The sequence below is a fragment of the Theropithecus gelada genome, chromosome 20, assembly GCF_003255815.1.
Source record: "Theropithecus gelada isolate Dixy chromosome 20, Tgel_1.0, whole genome shotgun sequence".
Classification (NCBI taxonomy): Eukaryota; Metazoa; Chordata; class Mammalia; order Primates; family Cercopithecidae; genus Theropithecus; species Theropithecus gelada.
This window is the reverse complement of record NC_037688.1, coordinates 47,412,458-47,429,173: the sequence shown is the minus strand read 5'-3', so window position 1 is coordinate 47,429,173 and position 16,716 is coordinate 47,412,458. Positions and strand designations below refer to the sequence as shown.

The 16,716-nt window shown below is 51.0% G+C and overlaps 1 protein-coding gene across 3 annotated transcripts in view; it reads left to right on the top strand.

The window, feature by feature from the left end:
- The window catches only part of FANCA (FA complementation group A), a 75,467-nt gene that overhangs the window by 28,799 nt on the left and 29,952 nt on the right, over nt 1–16,716 (top strand). For all 3 annotated transcript variants that reach the window (XM_025369498.1, XM_025369499.1, XM_025369497.1), the window contains exons 15-23: nt 1,991–2,101; nt 3,783–3,878; nt 3,967–4,026; nt 4,972–5,060; nt 5,834–5,894; nt 5,987–6,036; nt 10,439–10,512; nt 13,311–13,424; nt 15,810–15,946. In XM_025369498.1, the coding sequence (XP_025225283.1) occupies nt 1,991–2,101; nt 3,783–3,878; nt 3,967–4,026; nt 4,972–5,060; nt 5,834–5,894; nt 5,987–6,036; nt 10,439–10,512; nt 13,311–13,424; nt 15,810–15,946 (792 nt within the window). The remainder of the gene's footprint in view (nt 1–1,990; nt 2,102–3,782; nt 3,879–3,966; nt 4,027–4,971; nt 5,061–5,833; nt 5,895–5,986; nt 6,037–10,438; nt 10,513–13,310; nt 13,425–15,809; nt 15,947–16,716) is intronic.

The following is a 16,716-nucleotide window of genomic DNA, read 5'->3' as shown; positions in this document are numbered from 1 at the left end:
GCCTCCCAAAGTGCTGGGATTACAGGCTTGAGCCACCGCGCCCGGCCTCTTTTTGTGTTTTAAGAGACTGAGTGTTGCTCTGTTGCCCAGGCTGGAGTGCAGTGGCATGATCATAGCTCACTGCAGCCTTGACCTCCTGGGGTCAAGCAGTCCTCCTGCCTCAGCTTCCAGAGTCACTGGGACTACAGGTGTGTGCCGCCATACTCAGCAAATTAAAAAACTTTTTTTTGTAAATACATCATACTGTGTTGCCCAGGCTGGTCTCGGATTCCTGGCCTTAAGCGATCCCCGCACCTCAGCCTCCAAAGCACTGGGATTACAGCCTGAACCGCCATGTGCAGACAGTTAGATGAGTTTTGATAAATGTATATATGCGTATTCAGTCTTTGAACATTTGTTTTTGTTTTGTTTTTGGGATGGAATCCCTCTCTGTCAGCAGGCTGGAGTGCAGTGGCGTGTTCTCGACGCACCGCAACTCCCGCCTCCTGGGTTCCAGCGATTCTCCTGCCTCAACCTCCCGAGCAGCTGGGACTACCGGTGCCCGCCACTACACCCGGCTAATTTTTGTAATTTTAGTAGAGATGGGGTTTCACCATGTTGGCCAGGATGGTCTTCATCTCTTGATTTCGTGATCCGCTCCACTTAGCCTCGCAAAGTGCTGGGATTACAGGCATGAGCCACCGAACCTGGCCTGAACGTCTGTTTTAATTTTTACTTTTGAAGGCAAATCCCAGCACTGTGGGAGGATGAGGCGGGCAGATCGCTTGAGCCCAGTAGTTGGAGACCACCCTTAGCAACATGGCAAAACCCCATCTGTACCAAAAATACGAAATTTAACTGGGTGTGGTGATGGGTGCCTATAATCCAGCTACTCAGGAGGCTGAGGCAGGAGAATCGCTTGAACCCGGGAGGTGCAGGTTGCAGTGAGCCCTGACTGTGCCACTGCACTGCAGCCTGGGTGACAGAGCGAGACTGTCTCTCAAAAAGAAAAAAAAAAAGTGGCAAATGCCTGTAATCTCAGCTACTAGGGAGGCAGGAGAATCCCTCAAATCTGGGGGGCAGACATTGCAGTGAGTCAAGACTGCGCCATTGCACTCCAGCCTGAGCAACAGAGCCAGACTCTGTCTCCAAAAAAAAAAAAAAAAATGTACACAATGTTGCATGCTTTCAGAAAGACCAAGGTGAGCCTTCAGTTCCAGTTGCAGTTCAGGTTTCCTGATGGATATTAACTCGCTGAGCTTTCACCAGGATCTCCTGTGCGCTCACACGGGGCCACCAGGATCTCCTGTGCGCTCACACGGGGCCACCAGGATCTCCTGTGCTCTCACCCGGGGCCAGGGCAGCAGGAGCTCGTGCGGTTTTGCAGTAAGTGGCTCTGTTTTCACAGAGGTACACATTCTCTCTGCAGGTTCACTTGTGATGCGTTCAGGGCCATGCCCATTTAAAATCTTCCCTCCCTGACTGACTGCAGCCCCTAGGACCTTGCTGCAGCCCCCTTCGTTCCTGGAAGGGTTTGCTCATGTTCCATGCTTGCTCTGCTGGGGTCTTGCAGTGTCACTGTCTGAGGGGTGGCCCTCCTTGGCCTGTTTTCCTTATGCACCTCTCTTGCAGTGATCTGTCCACTGATGGATGAGGTTAGAAGTTAAAGTGTGTTCAGAAGCGGCTTCATTCCACAAAATCAGTTTGTTTGCTGTGCATAAACACTTCTTAGGGCATTTAACAAATTGTACCCCAAGGATCCCAAAAGGATACCATCAGTGTTTGTTATAGCTAATTATTTTTAACTGCTTTTCTTTGAATAACTTTTAGATCTTCTGTTTAATCAAAGCACAGCCACGCCATCTGTAAATGTGTGAGCCACAGTGACTTTTGGTTGTTTCTCTTTTTTCCTTTCTGTTCAGGAGACAGACTAGAGAAGCAGCCCAGACACTGCCTAGGTGGTGCAGCCGTGCCTGGCTGTCCTGGGCTTCACGCTCTTCTCTCCACACAGGCCTCCTTTGGGAGCACGCGAGGCTACCATGGCTGCAGCAAGAAGGCACTGGTCTTCCTGTTTACGTTCTTGTCAGACCTCGTGCCTTTTGAGTCCCCCCGGTACCTGCAGGTGAGAAGCTGGCTGCCATATCCATGATTTCTGGTGCTTCTGCTCACCTACTCAATCTGAGGACTGCCTTGGCCTCCCCAAGAGCCTCCTGCAGATCTGCTCTGAGCCTCTCAGCCAGGCCCCTCCCCTTCCCCAAGCAGTTTATGGTGAAACAACACAAACATTGCAGCTGGGGGTATCCGTGTGGACACAAAGTGAGGGCATGTGTGCCAGTAATGGCAAACTCTCAGAAACTCTTTTCTCCTCTAGGCCAAGGAGGTGGGTAGATAGACCCGCTCAACACAGTTGGGTGTGGCCTTCACTGCTCATTTTCTTCTCTTTAAAGTCCTCTGTTCTTTTTCCCTTCCTCCCTCAAAACAGCGAGCAGGTCTGAGTGGTGACGTGGAGAGACATTCTCAGCGCCCAATGATGCAGGAGGAGGAAGCTGTACTGCAGTGAGGTGTTAGGGACTCATTTTGGCTTTTTTTTTTGGAGACAGTCTCACTCTGTTGCCCAGGCTAGAGTGCAGTGTTGCCATCATAACTCACTGTAGCCTACACCTCCCAGGTCAAGCAATTCTCCCACCTCAGCCTCCTGAGTAGTTGGGACTCTAGGCGCACACCAGCAAACCTGGCTGGTGTTTTTTCTTTTTTTTAGTACAAATGGAGTACTTGCTATGTTGTCCAGGCTGGTCTTGAACTGAGCTCAAGTGATCCTTCTGCCTTGGCCTCCCAAAGTGCTGGGATTACAGGCATGAGCCACTGTGCCCAGCCTGACCCTCATCTTTTAAGAAAATTGGCCGGGCGTGGTGGCTCACACCTGTAATCCCAGCACTTTTGGAGGCTGAGGAGGGCAGATCACTTGAGGTCAGGAGTTCGACACCAGCCTGACCAACATGGAGAAACCCCATCTCTACTAAAAATACAAAATTAGCCTGGTGTGGTGGCACATGCCTGTAATCCCACCTACTTGGAGGCTGAGGCAGGAGAATCGCTTGAACTGGGGAGGTGGAGGTTGCAGCCGAGACCGCGCCACTGCACTCCAGCCTGGGCAACAACAGCAAAACTCCCTCTCCAAAAAAAAAAAAAATGCAGTGTCTCCTCTGTCCCCTTTGACCAGGAAGCCAAAGGCGTGGAGCTGCAGGTGCGCCAGCCAGTTCCTGCTGCTGCTAGGATTGTACATCCCTGGTTTCCCCAGCGAGCCACCCAGGACTTGGAGGACCAACTACATTAGAATTCCTTCGTTTTTCACCTGGGGAAGCATACAGAGTCTCGCTCTGTCGCCTAGACTGGAGTGCAGTGGCATGATCTCGGCTCACTGCAAGCTCCGCCTCCCCGGTTCACGCCTTTCTCTTGCCTCAGCCTCCTGAGTAGCTGGGACTACAGGCACCCGCCACCACGCCTGGCTAATTTTTTGTATTTTTAGTAGAGATGGGGTTTCACCATGTTAGCCAGGATGGTCTCAATCTCCTGACCTCGTGATCCGCCCATCTTGGCCTCCCAAAGTGCTGGGATTACAGGAATGAGCCACTGCACCTGGCTTGTGTTTTAATTTTACTAATGGTTTGCTTTGCATACTCGTAAGTCTGTAAAGGGCCGTGTTTCTCTACTCAGCACTGTGGATGTTGGAAGTGAATTGTGGCCTCCCTGGAGTCCAGGCAGTTCCCAGACTAATGGTGCTGCACTCTGCCATCTATCCTCAGGTGCACATTCTCCACCCTCCCCTTGTTCCCAGCAAGTACCGCTCCCTCCTCACAGACTACATCTCATTGGCCAAGACACGGCTGGCCGACCTCAAGGCAAGCTGCCCCTCCGTGCCCACTCCTCACACCTGTCCCGGCAGAAACTGCTTTGTTTTCTTGTTCTCATTCTGTCTCTTCTCTGAAGGTTTCTATAGAAAGCATGGGACTCTATGAGGATTTGTCATCAGCTGGGGACATTACTGAGGTAACGTTGCTTGAGCCCTGCAGGGTCTCAGCCAGTCACGCCCACCATGCAAAGTCCAGTTTCCTTTGACTCTTGAGTTGAGCTTGAGCTTTTACGTCTAGTCTTGCCTTGGGCACAGCTGGGGACTAGGCTCTGGGGGCCTTTGTTTTGCCTTGTCCCACCTTGTGTGTGTGGAAAGAGTTACTGTGTGTGGGAATGAAGCACCTCACGCTGCAGTAAATTTGTCCTTTCAGGAGACCTTGGTTCATGTGGGGTTGAATGGAGAGGTGGTTGCTCATGTTTTTCTCTGAATCACAGAAAAGTGTGAACTTTTTTTCTTTGGAGTCGGAGTCTTGCTCTGTCGCCCAGGCTGGAGTGCAGTGGCCCAATCTCGGCTCACTGTAAGCTCCGCCTCCCAGGTGCACGCCATTCTCCTGTCTCAGCCCCCCAAGTAGCTGGGACTACAGGTGCCTACCACCACGCCCGGCTGATTTTTTGTGTTTTTAGTAGAGATGGGGTTTCACTGTGTTAGCCAGGATGGTCTCCATCTCCTGACCTCATGATCCGCCCGCCTCTGCCTCCCAAAGTGCTGGGATTACAGGCATGAGCCACTGCGCCCGGCCAAAATCTTTACTTTCAACTCTTTAGTCTCCTAGAGGCATGAAAGAGGCTCACGGCAGGCTCTCAGCAGAGCTGAGCTGTCTTGATGAGTGCTGCACATCGCCGGGTCTGAGCTTTGTGCATGTGGAAGCGGCAGTGTTGTTCCTTCCCCTGTCTTGCTGGTATTTTGGGACATTGTGGAGTGCTCCAGGGTCCCTGCTGTGGACACACCATGTGGGCCTTTACCTTTAATTTGTACAGAGTCTTTGCATCAAGGAAGCACAGGTTGAGTATGGCCTTCACTGCTCACTTTCTTTTCTTTAAAGTCCTCTGTTCTTTTTCCCTTCCTCCCTGTGTGGGAACCAGCCCCACAGCCAAGCTCTTCAGGATGTTGAAAAGGCCGTCATGGTGTTTGAGCATACGGGGAAAATCCCAGTTACCGTCATGGAGGCCAGGTAGGCTGGGCTGCCCAAAGGGCCGCTGGTGGCTGCAATGTGTGCAGACTCCGCTCTGATGCCTGTCAGTGTCTTGGGGCTCTTCTGAGTGTGTCCCAGGTCTGCTCAGAGCCACATGGGGCAGGTTGGCCACTGTCTATTCATGGAGAGACAGGAGTCAGGGCTGTAAATGTCACATCGAGGATCCTGCCGTGAGGGGATACGGGCTGAGGTCAAGAGCTAGACATTTGCCATGAAATATGTTTTCCTCTGTAAAAGCAGGTGATGCCCCCCAATGCTGAAACAGCTGACAGGAAGTGCTGATTGGGGAGCTTGCACTGGGAGGGAAGACAGTGGGGCCCTGATGATTTTTTTTATCAATGCCTTCTTCGTGACCAATATGGAGTCAGTAATAGAGAGCTGAATAGCACAGCTTTATTCAATTTGTTGTGATCCCAAAACATCTTGAATTCCGGTGGTTACCCGTGTGGATGAGCTGATTGCAGCTCCCAGCGTTTTGAAATTAGCTCCAAGGAAATTGCCCCAAATGGACCTTACATGGTCCTCATGGCCTCAGATTGATCCAGGCTCCACGTTCATGCCCGGGGAGCGGGCGGAATGTGGTCCTGCCCCACACATGCCTTGTCCCAGAACTGTGCGCAAGAAGGCTTCATAATGCATCGTGGCTTTGGAATAAGCCCTCGCGGTCCACTCTCTGAAACACCAGTCACTGTCTGTGGGAATTGCCTTTTCGCTGCACTCACCTATGCACTGTCTGCTTCTCTGTGTTGCAGCATATTCAGGAGGCCTTACTACGTGTCCCACTTCCTCCCTGCCCTGCTCACACCTCGAGTGGTCAGTATGCGTCTCCATGAGTTCATGACCAGTTGTGTAGAAAGCAAGGACTTTGCTTGTCAGCCTCTCACAGGGCTCTTCTCTTCCCACAGCTCCCCAAAGTCCCTGACTCCCGTGTGGCGTTTATAGAGTCTCTGAAGAGGTATGCAGCCACGGCTGGAAGGGGACAGCTGTGCTTCCAGGTTTCTTCTGACAATGCGAAGATTTGTGGCTCTTCTGTAGAGAAATTTGATATAAAATATTGCCTCCAAAATTAGTTGGTTACTATTTTTTTTAAGACGGAGACTCGCTCTGTCACCCAGGCTTGGAGTACAGAGGCGAGATCTCGGCTCACTGCAACCTCCACCTCTTAGGTTCAAGCGATTCTCCTGCCTCAGCCTCCTGAGTAGCTGGGATTACAAGCCTGTGCCTGGCTAATTTTTTTTGTTTGTTTTTAGATGGAGTCTCACTTTGTAGCCCAGGCTGGAGTGCAATTGCACGATCTTGGCTCACTGCAAGCTCTGCCTCCTGGGTTGGAGCAATTCTCCTGTCTCAGCCTCCTGAGTAGCTGGGATTACAGGTGTGCACTACCACGCCCTGGTAATTGCTGTATTTTTAGTGGAGACGGGGTTTTGCCATGTTGGCCAGGCTGGTCTTGAACTCCTGACCTCAGAAGATGATCCACCCAGCTCGGCCTCCCAGAGTGCTGGGATTACAGGCATGAGCCACCGTGCCCGGCTGTATCATTCTTCAGTGAAAGAAAATGTTTCGGGCCGGGCGCGGTGGCTCAAGCCTGTAATCCCAGCACTTTGGGAGGCCGAGATGGGCGGATCACGAGGTCGGGAGATCGAGACCATCCTGGCTAACACGGTGAAACCCCGTCTCTACTAAAAAATACAAAAAAACTAGCCGGGCGACGTGGCGGGCGCCTGTAGTCCCAGCTACTCGGGAGGCTGAGGCAGGAGAATGGCGTGAACCCGGGAGGCGGAGCTTGCAGTGAGCCAAGATTGCACCGCTGTACTCAGCCTGGGTGACAGAGCAAGACTCTGTCTCAAAAAAAAAAAAAAAAGATCAAAAAAAAAAGTTTCAGTACATAATGATTGTGCAAAGAGGAGAACTGAAGGAAAATCAAAGAGAGCTCTGGGAAAGCCTCATGCTGCACAGCTTTAGGGTAGACCTAGAAGTTCTTGTTTAGAATAATAAGGTATCCCTGGGTCACTTACATTGCAGGCTGCTATCTAGAAAGTTGGTTGCTATCACAAAAGTATCTTCTTATTTCTTGGAAGAAATAGGAAAGTATAAGTCCTATATTCCAGCAAAATTTTTAAAGTTCTGGGACCTATAAGAAGATCAAAAAGAGGCCGGGCGCGGTGGCTCACGCCTGTAATCCCAGCACTTTGGGAGGCGGAGGCGGGCGGATCACGAGGTCAGGAGATCCAGACCATCCTGGCGAACACGGTGAAACCCCGTCTCTACTAAAAATACAAAAAAATTAGCCGGGCATGGTGGCGGGCGCCTGTGGTCCCAGCCACTCTGGAGGCTGAGGCAGGAGAATGGCGTGAACCCGGGAGGCGGAGCTTGCAGTGAGCCAAGATTGCACCGCTGTACTCAGCCTGGGTGACAGAGCAAGACTCTGTCTCAAAAAAAAAAAAAAAAAAAAAGATCAAAAAGAGAAAGAGCCTTTTTTTCTTTTTCTTTTTTTGTATTTTTGTATTTTTGTATTTTTAGTAGAGACGGGGTTTCACTATGTCAGCCAGACTGGTCTCAAACTCCCGACCTTGTGATCTACCCGCCTCGGCCTCCCAAAGTGCTGGGATTACAAGCGTGAGCCACCATGCCCTGCAAAAATCATGTCTTTAATCTTAAAATAAGTTTATTGTCTGGGATCATTTCTTTGAATTGTTTTGAGACAGGGTCCCACTCTGTCACCCAGGCTGGAACACAGCGGTACAGTCATGGCTCACTACAGCCTTGACCTCCTGGGCTTCAACAGTCCTTCCCCTCTGCCTCCCCAGTAGCTGGGTCTGGAAGCGTGCTCCACCACGCCCAGCCATTTTTTAAATGTTTTGAGGACATGGATTTTTGCTGCGTTGCCCAGGCTTATCTCTATCTCTTAGCCTCAAATAATCCTCCTGCTTCAACTTCCCAAAGTGCTGGGATTACAAATAGGAGCCGCTGTACCTGGCTTACCCTTATCTGTTAAGAAAGTTCCCTCTTAATTTGCTAAGGATTTTTAGCATGAACTCATGCCTGTTGTTGTTGTTGTTGTTTTGAGTCAGAGTCTCGCTCTGTCACCCAGTCTGGAGTGCTGGGGTGCAATCTTGGCTCACTGCAAGCTCCGCTTCCCGGGTTCTTGCCATTCTCCTGCATCAGCCTCCCGAGTAGCTAGGACTACAGGCGCCCGCCACCACACCCAGCTAATTTTGTTTTTGTATTTTTAGTAGAGACAGGGTTTCACTGTGTTAACCAGGATGGTCTCAATCTCCTGACCTCATGATCGATCTGCCTCAGCCTCCCAAAGTGCTGGGATTACAGGCATGAGCCACCGTGCCTGACCCTTTTTTCTTTTCTTTTTTTTTTTTTTTTTGAGACAGAGTCTCGCTCTGTTGCCCAGGCTGGAGTGCAGTCGCACCAGCACCATCTTGGCTCATTGAAACCTCTGCGTCCCAGGTTCAAATGATTCTTGTGCTTCAGCCTCCTGAGTAGCTGGGATTACAGGGGCCCCGTCAACACACCTGGCCAGTTCTTGTGTTTTAGTGGAGTTTCGCTGTGTTGGACAGGCTGGTCTTTAACTCCTGACCTCAAGTGATCCGCCTGCCTTGGCCTCTCAAAGTGCTGGGATTACAGGAGTGAGCCACCACTCAGGGCTGAATTAATGCTTTCTCCCTCTTTTAAGATGATCATGCTTTTCTCCTTTAATCTGTGAATGTGATTGATTACGTTTATTTGTTCCTACTGTTGGAATATCCTTGTATTCCTGAAATATCTCCTGCTTGGTAATAATTTTTTGTTTTACAAACTACTGACTGGCCGGGCGCGGTGACTCACGCCTGTAAATCCCAGCACTTCAAGAGGCTGAGGCAGGCAGATCACCTGAGGTCAGGAGTTCAAGACCAGTCTGGCTAACACAGTGAAACCCCATCTCTACTAAAAATAAAAAAATTAGCCGGGCGTGGTGGTGGGCTCCTGTAGTCCCAGCTACTTAGGAGGCTGAGGCAGGAGAATGGTGTGAACCCAGGCTCGGGAGGCGGAGCTTACAGTGAGCTGAGATCGCATCACTGCACTCTAGGCTGGGCAACAGAGCGAGACTCCATCTCAAAAAAAGTAAATAAATAAATAACAATAAATAAATAAACTACTGGCTTTGGTATTTTGCATGTTTTTGCATCAGTGTGATTCCCCTGTAGCATCTTGGCTGCTTCAACATCAGGGTCTTACGGCCTCATACAGTGAATCGAGCAGCTTTCCTTTTTGTGATCTCTGAAACATTTTGTTTGGTAGAGGAATTCTGTGTTTTAAGGTTTGATAAATCTTGGATGCAAAGCAGTCTGGTGCTGTGTCTTTTTTTTTTTTTTAAAGACAGTCTCTTTTGTTGCCCAGGCTGGAGTACAGTGGCACAATTTTGGCTCACTGCAGCCTCCACCTCCTGGTTTCAAGTGATTGTCCTGCCTCAGCCTCCTGAGTAGCTGGGATCACAGGCGCACGCCACCACACTAAGCTAATTTTTGTATTTTTAGTAGAGATGGGGTTTCGCCATGTTGGCCAGGATGGTCTCGATCTCCTGACCTTGGGGTCCACCTGCCTCAGCCTCCCAAAGTGCTGGGATTACAGGTGTGAGCAGCCGCGCCTGGCCAATTTATATATATATATATATATATATATTTATTTGAGACGGAGTTTTGCTCTTGTTGCCCAGGCTGGAGTACAATGGTGTTATCTCGGCTCACCGCAACCTCCGCCTCCCGGGTTCAAGCGATCCTCCTGCGTCAGCCTCCCCAGTAGCTGGGATTACAGGCGTGCACCACCATGCCCAGCTAATTTTCGTATTTTTAGTTGAGACGGGGTTTTGCCATGCTGGCCAGAATGGTCTCAAACTCCCAACCTCAGGTGATCTGCCTGCCTCAGCCTCCCAAAGTGCCAGGATTACAGGCAGGAGCCACCACGCCTGGCCCAATTTTGCCTATTTTTAATGACATGAACTAAACATTTTTCTTAGTATTATTCATTAAAATTAACAAAGATTCATGCTTCGAATTTGGAAATTACCAAAAATTGAATGGGAGAAATAGAAATAATTTATAATTTCACTGGCAGGGATAATCACCGGTGGTATTTTGTGGTCTAGCGCTTTAGATATTAATATGTGATTAATATGACATATTTTGAAACAGTGCTATTTAAATCTATATATTTTTTAATCTTTTCTAAACATAGACTCAGTGTACACAGTATTTATAATTTATTTAAATTTAATATGTTTTTATTTTATAATAGGTTTGGGGATTGTAATCTTGAATTAGTTTAAGCCATAGCTGACTTGGTTTTATTGTTTTCCTGTGATCCAGAGCAGATAAAATCCCCCCATCTCTGTACTCCACCTACTGCCAGGCCTGCTCCGCTGCTGAAGAGAAGCCGGAAGGTGAGTTCCTGGGCCGCTTGCCCCGCTGGGACTCGTGCTTTTCCGTTTTCCTGACCTTGAGCGTCTCTCGTGCAGCAAAGCCCGAGTGAGCTGCGGGGTGGCTGTGCCGGCTCGGGCTGCTGCTGTGGGTACGGGGTCCGCCCACCATGCTGACGCCCAGGGCCAGCCGTGGCTCAGGCTCTTACCTGGGGGTCCTGAAGAATCCCTTAGCACCTTCTGGAAAGGAGTGTGTGTCCTGCGCAGCCCCACTTTGTCGTTCGTCGTCTTTCCGTGGGCCGCGCGGAGGTGTGTTTGTGCTTCAGACTCGGGTGCGCTCTCGGCGGCCACCGCGGGGCCCGCAGCGCCGGCTCCAGCCTGTTGCAGGGAGAGTCACGCGGCACTTTTCTGTTGCGCAGTTCGGGTAGGAGCAGAAGGCAGGCTCTGGCCTCTGGGGAGCAGCGGTGCAGCTGTCGGTCAGATCCAGGCCCTCACTGGGAATCCGTGAAGGCTGCACGGGCAGCAGTGGGAGGCGCCATCGCGAGGCTGGTTTTTCTTGCAGCGTGGCTTTGTCTCCAGCAGAAGCCAGCACCTGCCTGTGGGAGCCGCTGGGCGCTGAAGGCCGAGATCTGAGGCTGCTGTGTCCGTGTGGGCTTTTTCTTTTTTTTTTTTTTTTTTTTTTTGGAGACGGAGTCTCGCTCTGTCGCCCAGGCTGGAGTGCTGTGGCCGGATCTCCGCTCACTGCAAGCTCCGCCTCCCGGGTTCACGCCATTCTCCTGCCTCAGCCTCCCGAGTAGCTGGGACCACAGGCGCCGCCACCTCGCCTGGCTAGTTTTTTTGTATTTTAGTAGAGACGGGGTTTCACCGTGTTCGCCAGGATGGTCTCGATCTCCTGACCTCGTGATCCGCCCGCCTCGGCCTCCCAAAGTGCTGGGATTACAGGCTTGAGCCACCGCGCCCGGCCGGCTTTTTTTTTTTTTTTTTTTTTTTTTTTTAAGACAGAGTCTCGCTCTGTGGCCTGTGGACTGCAGCGGAGTAATCTCGGCTCGCTGAAACCTCCGCCCCCTGGGTTCAAGCAGTTCTCCTGCCTCAGCCTCCCTAATAGCTGGGATTATAGGCGCGCATTACTGCGCCTTGCTAGTTTTTGTATTTTTAGTAGAGGCGGGATTTCGCCAAGTTGGACAAGCTGGTCGCGAACTGACCTCAAGTGATCCGCCTGCCTCGGCCTCTCAAAGTGCTGGGATTACAGGCGTGAGCCACCGTGCCCGGCCCCCTGTGTGTTCTTCTAGCTCCCCTTCCACCTGCAGGGCCGGGGAGGCTGGATGAGACTCTTGTAATGAGCTGCAGGCCTGTTTTAAGTTCTGTTTGCCAAAGCTCCTTTTTTCAATAAGCTTAGAAAATTTCCAGCAGCCACAGAGACCCAGGAAACTTCAATGGGCAAAGAACAAAGGTCCCTGACCCACCCCCATTTTTTTTTTTTTTTTTTTTTTGGTTGGTGGTTTATTTCAGACGGAGTCTCACTCAGTCGCCCAGGCTGGAGTGCAGTTGCACGATCCCTGCTCACTGCAAGCTCCGCCTCCCGGGTTCACACCGTTCTCCTGCCTCAACCTCCCAAGTAGCTGGGACTACGGGCGCCCGCCACTACTCCCGGCTAGTGTTTTGTGTTTTCAGTAGAAACGGGGTTTCACCGTGTTAGCCAGGATGGTCTTGATCGCCTGACCTTGTGATTCCCCTGTCTCGGCCTCCCAGAGTGCTGGGATTACAGGCGTGAGCCACTGTGCCTGTCCGACCCCCTCCCCGTTTTTACCAGCATTGAAACCGCTCTCAGTCGTGCCGGGGGATGCTATAGGGGCCGCAGGGCAGTGTACCCTGCGCTGTGAGGCGTTTGCTTCTCCTAAGAGGTGTTCTCCTTCCCCTGGGTTCCACTTGTTCTTAGCTTTTGGTGGCTTCCAGATGGTTTCTAATGATTTGTCTGATAGGGCTTATGCACAGGCTCTAGAGCCTATGATTTCTGGTTTCATTTTGGGTGTGACTGCATAGCAGTGCATTGTCATGCTTGTGTCTTCTCCAGCAAGCCCAGAATGTGAAGGTTTTTTACTGTAAAAACACATGCAGTGTATCTTCCTTTTTATATTGAAAGTGGTGGCCAGGCACAGTGGCTCATGCCTGTAATCTCAGCACTTTGAGGCAGATCATGAGGTCAGGAGATGGAGACCGTCTTGGCCAACATGGTGAAATCCCGCCTTTACTAAAAATACAAAAAATTAGCTGGACATGGTGGCACGTGCTTGTAATATTACCCAGCTACTCGGGAGGCTGAGGCAAGAGGATGGCTTGAACCCGGGAGGCAGAGGTTGCAGTGAGCCGAGATCGCGCACTGCACTCCAGCCTGGCGACAGAGGAAGAGTCTGTCTCAAAAAAAAAAAAAGGGATTGAGGAACCAGGGGACTAAATGGTCACCTATCCGTGATCCTGTCCCCACCCTCTCCAGCCCCCAACCCTCCTTGTTTTCCTCGATGTGTATGCTTTTCACAGTGGTGGAGTGGTATTAATGGTGCACACAGAACCACTTTTTTTCTTAAACTTGTTTATAAATGTAATTTTTTATTAAACTTGTTTATAAATGTAATTTCCAATGTGGTGGCATCTAGCATCAGGGAGAACACAGCATTTACCTCCTCAGAGACTCCCAGTCACTCTGTCTGCCACACACAGCAGCTTGGAAGTGCACAGCTCTATATTTGACTGTGTGAAGTTTCTGTTTTTGCAGTGAAGAGTCCTGTTGAGTGTCTTTGCATCTGGTCTCCTCCTTCTTCTCACAGATGCAGCCCTGGGAGTGAGGGCAGAACCCAGCTCTGCTGAGGAGCCCCTGGAACAGCTCACGGCTGCACTGGGAGAGCTCAGAGCCTCCATGACAGACCCCAGCCAGAGTGACGGTGAGGACGGATGGGGGCTTACGCTGTGCCTCGTGTGCACAGCCCGTGGTTGGGGCTCTGTGGCTGGGCCATTTTCCCCGTAGTGATGTCAGGCTAGTAGTCCAGTATTTGGTGGTGAAGACTGACCCGGGGCTGGTGGGTGTGGAACCTTTTTTTGAGACAAGGTGGAAGGCTAGTCCTACTCAGGCCGTCACAGACCCTTGGCAGAAGATGAACATTCTGCTAGTTGCATCTGAGTAGGACGGATGATGATGGAGAAGAAACTGCAGTGGCTAGGATATGTGTTTTCCCGTGTCCTAACTGCCAGGGTAGACGTCACATAGACACACAGGCTCTCTGCCCTGTGATCCTGCTTCCGTGTGACAGTTTTCTGTGAAATGTTCATCATGGATTGAGAACATGCAGTTTTTTTTTTTTTTTTTTTTGAGACGGAGTCTCGCTCTGTCGCCCAGGCTGGAGTGCAGTGGCCGGATCTCAGCTCACTGCAAGCTCCACCTCCTGGGTTCACGCCATTCTCCTGCCTCAGCCTCCTGAGTAGCTGGGACTACAGGCGCCCGCCACCTCGCCCGGCTAAGTTTTTGTATTTTTTTAGTAGAGACGGGGTTTCACCGTGTCAGCCAGGATGGTCTCGATCTCCTGACCTCGTGATCCGCCCGTCTCGGCCTCCCAAAGTGCTGGGATTACAGGCTTGAGCCACCGCGCCCAGCCGAGAACATGCAGTTTATTTTTTCTTTTTTTTTGAGACAGACTCTCACTCTGTCGCCCAGGCTGGAGTGCAGTGGAGCCATCTCGGCTCACTGCAAACTCTGCCTCCCTGGTTCTTGCCATTCTCCTGCATCAGCCTCCCGAGTAGCTGGGACTACAGGCGCTGCCACAACGACCGGCTAATTTTCTTGTATTTTTAGTAGACGGGGTTTCACCGTGTTGGCCAGGATGGTCTCGATCTCCTGACCTCGTGATCCACCCACCTCAGCCTCCCAAAGTGCTGGGATTACAGACGTGAGCCACCACGCCCGGCCCGCAAGCCATATTTTTAATTGAATAACTTGCATAGATTTTTATTATGAATTGATTTCATTTGAACTGAGAGAAGCTCATGGAGGCAATTTTTTTTTTTTGAGACAGAGTCTCATGCTTGTTGCCCAGGCTAGAGTGCAGTGGCGCAATCTTGGCTCACTGCAACCTCCGTCTTCCGGGTTCAAGCAATTCTCCTGCCTCAGCCTCCCAAGTAGCTGGGATTACAGGCCCCTGCCCCCATGCCTGGCTCATTTTTTGTATTTTTTAGTAGAGACGGGTTTTACTATGTTGGCCAGGCTGGTCTCAAACTCCTGACCTCAGGTGATCCACTCGTCTTGGCCTTCCAAAGTGCTGGGATTTCAGTGTGAGCCACTGTGCCCAGCCTACATGGAGGCTATATATATATATATATATATATATATATATATATTTATTTTTTTTTTTAGAGTCTCGCTCTGTCGCCCAGGCTGGAGTGCAGTGGCGCAGTCTCCACTCATCCCGGGTTCACGCCATTCTCCTGCCTCAGCCTCCCGAGTAGCTGGGACTACCGTGCCTGCCTAATTTTTGTATTTTTAGTAGAGACGGGGTTTCACTGTGTTAGCCAGGATGGTCTCGATCTCCTGACCTCGTGATCCGCCCGTCTCGGCCTCCCAAAGTGCTGGGATTGCAGGCGTGAGCCACTGTGCCTGGCATTTTTTTTTTTTTGAGACGGAGTCTCGCTCTGTCGCCCAGGGTGGAGTGCGGTGGCGCCATCTCGGCTCACTGCAAGCTCTGCGTGGAGGCAATGTTCACAAAACTGTTAGAACTGGCTGGGGCTGCAGTGCCTCGATAGTCTTTACTCAGACCAAGTGCACCAATTCCTAAGTGTAGCCTTTCAGTGATGTGCTTGTGCAGAGTGTGGGGGACATTGAGGAAAAGTTCCAGGGCTTAAGCAAGAGGTTGATAAATGTCAGGTGAGTCCTGTTTCTAAAAGCAAAGCGGTGTTCACCTTCAAATGATGGAGTTGGGCTGTGTGTGGCCCATTACCCTGGGCCAACATGGAGCCTCCGGCACGTGCTTAGACAGACGTGGTGTCTGGAGGGCTGGCATGGGATTTCAGATGGGGAGCATAGAAAGTGGAGGTTCATGTTGGTGAACGAACATGTCCCCCTCTCAGCTGATCAGAAGGTAGTGGATGGCTTCTGCCGCGTTTGCCATGACACATGCTCCACCACAAGGACTGCAAGCCACCTGCAGGGCGACTAGGGGATGTGTGCAGCCAGCAGGGTCCGTGGAATCGCACTTGATAGGAGGCGGAGCTCTCTAGGCCACAGCTGCCTCCCTCCTCTCAGGGTTCCCATCATCCCTAACTAGTTTCTCCATTTGCAGTTATATCGGCACAGGTGGCAGTGATTTCTGAAAGACTGAGGGCTGCCCTGGGCCACAATGAGGATGACAGCAGCACTGAGATATCAAAGATTCAGCTCAGCATCAACGCGCCGAGACTGGAGCCACGGGAATACACGGTAGGTGTGGGGGCTCAGAACAAAGCAGGGGGTCTTCACCATTTTCCATTAGGCAGAAGCATTAGACTCAAGGAGCCTTCTCTCATTTTCTGTTTGACTTGCTCAGTTAGTGTGGTATCAGGTGTTCAGGGCCAGGCAGCAGTCTACCAGGGTCAGCCACCCTAGTCTGTTTGTGTATGAAGAGCTCCTTTTACATTTTATTTATTTATTTAATTTTGGAGACAGGGTCTTGCTTTGTTGCCCAGGCTGGAGTGCAGTGGTACAATCATGGCTCACTGCAGCCTCGACCCCCTGGGCTCAAGTGATCCTCTTGTCTCAGCCTCCCAAGTAGCTGGGACTACAGGCGTGCATCACCACACCTGGCTAATTTTTGCATTTTTTGTACAGATGGGGTTTCTCTGTGTTGCCTCGACTGGTGTAGAAGTCCTGAGGTCAAGTGATCTGTCTGCCTCGGCCTTTCAAAGTGTTGGGATTATAGGCATGAGCCACTGCGCTTGGCTTTTTTTTGGAGACTGAGTCTTGCTCTGTTGCCCAGGCTGGAGTGCAGTGGCGTGATCTCGGCTCACTGCAACCTCCACCTCCTGGGCTCAAGCAGTTCTCCTGCCTCAGCTTCCTGGGTAGCTGGGATTACAGGTGCATACCACTATGCCCAGCTGATTTTTGTATTTTAGTAAAGATGGGTTTCATCCTGTTGACCAGCTTGGGCTCAGCTGCCTCTTTAGAACATGCAACAGAGGCTGTTTGTGGCCCCAGAACCTAAGATATTTTTC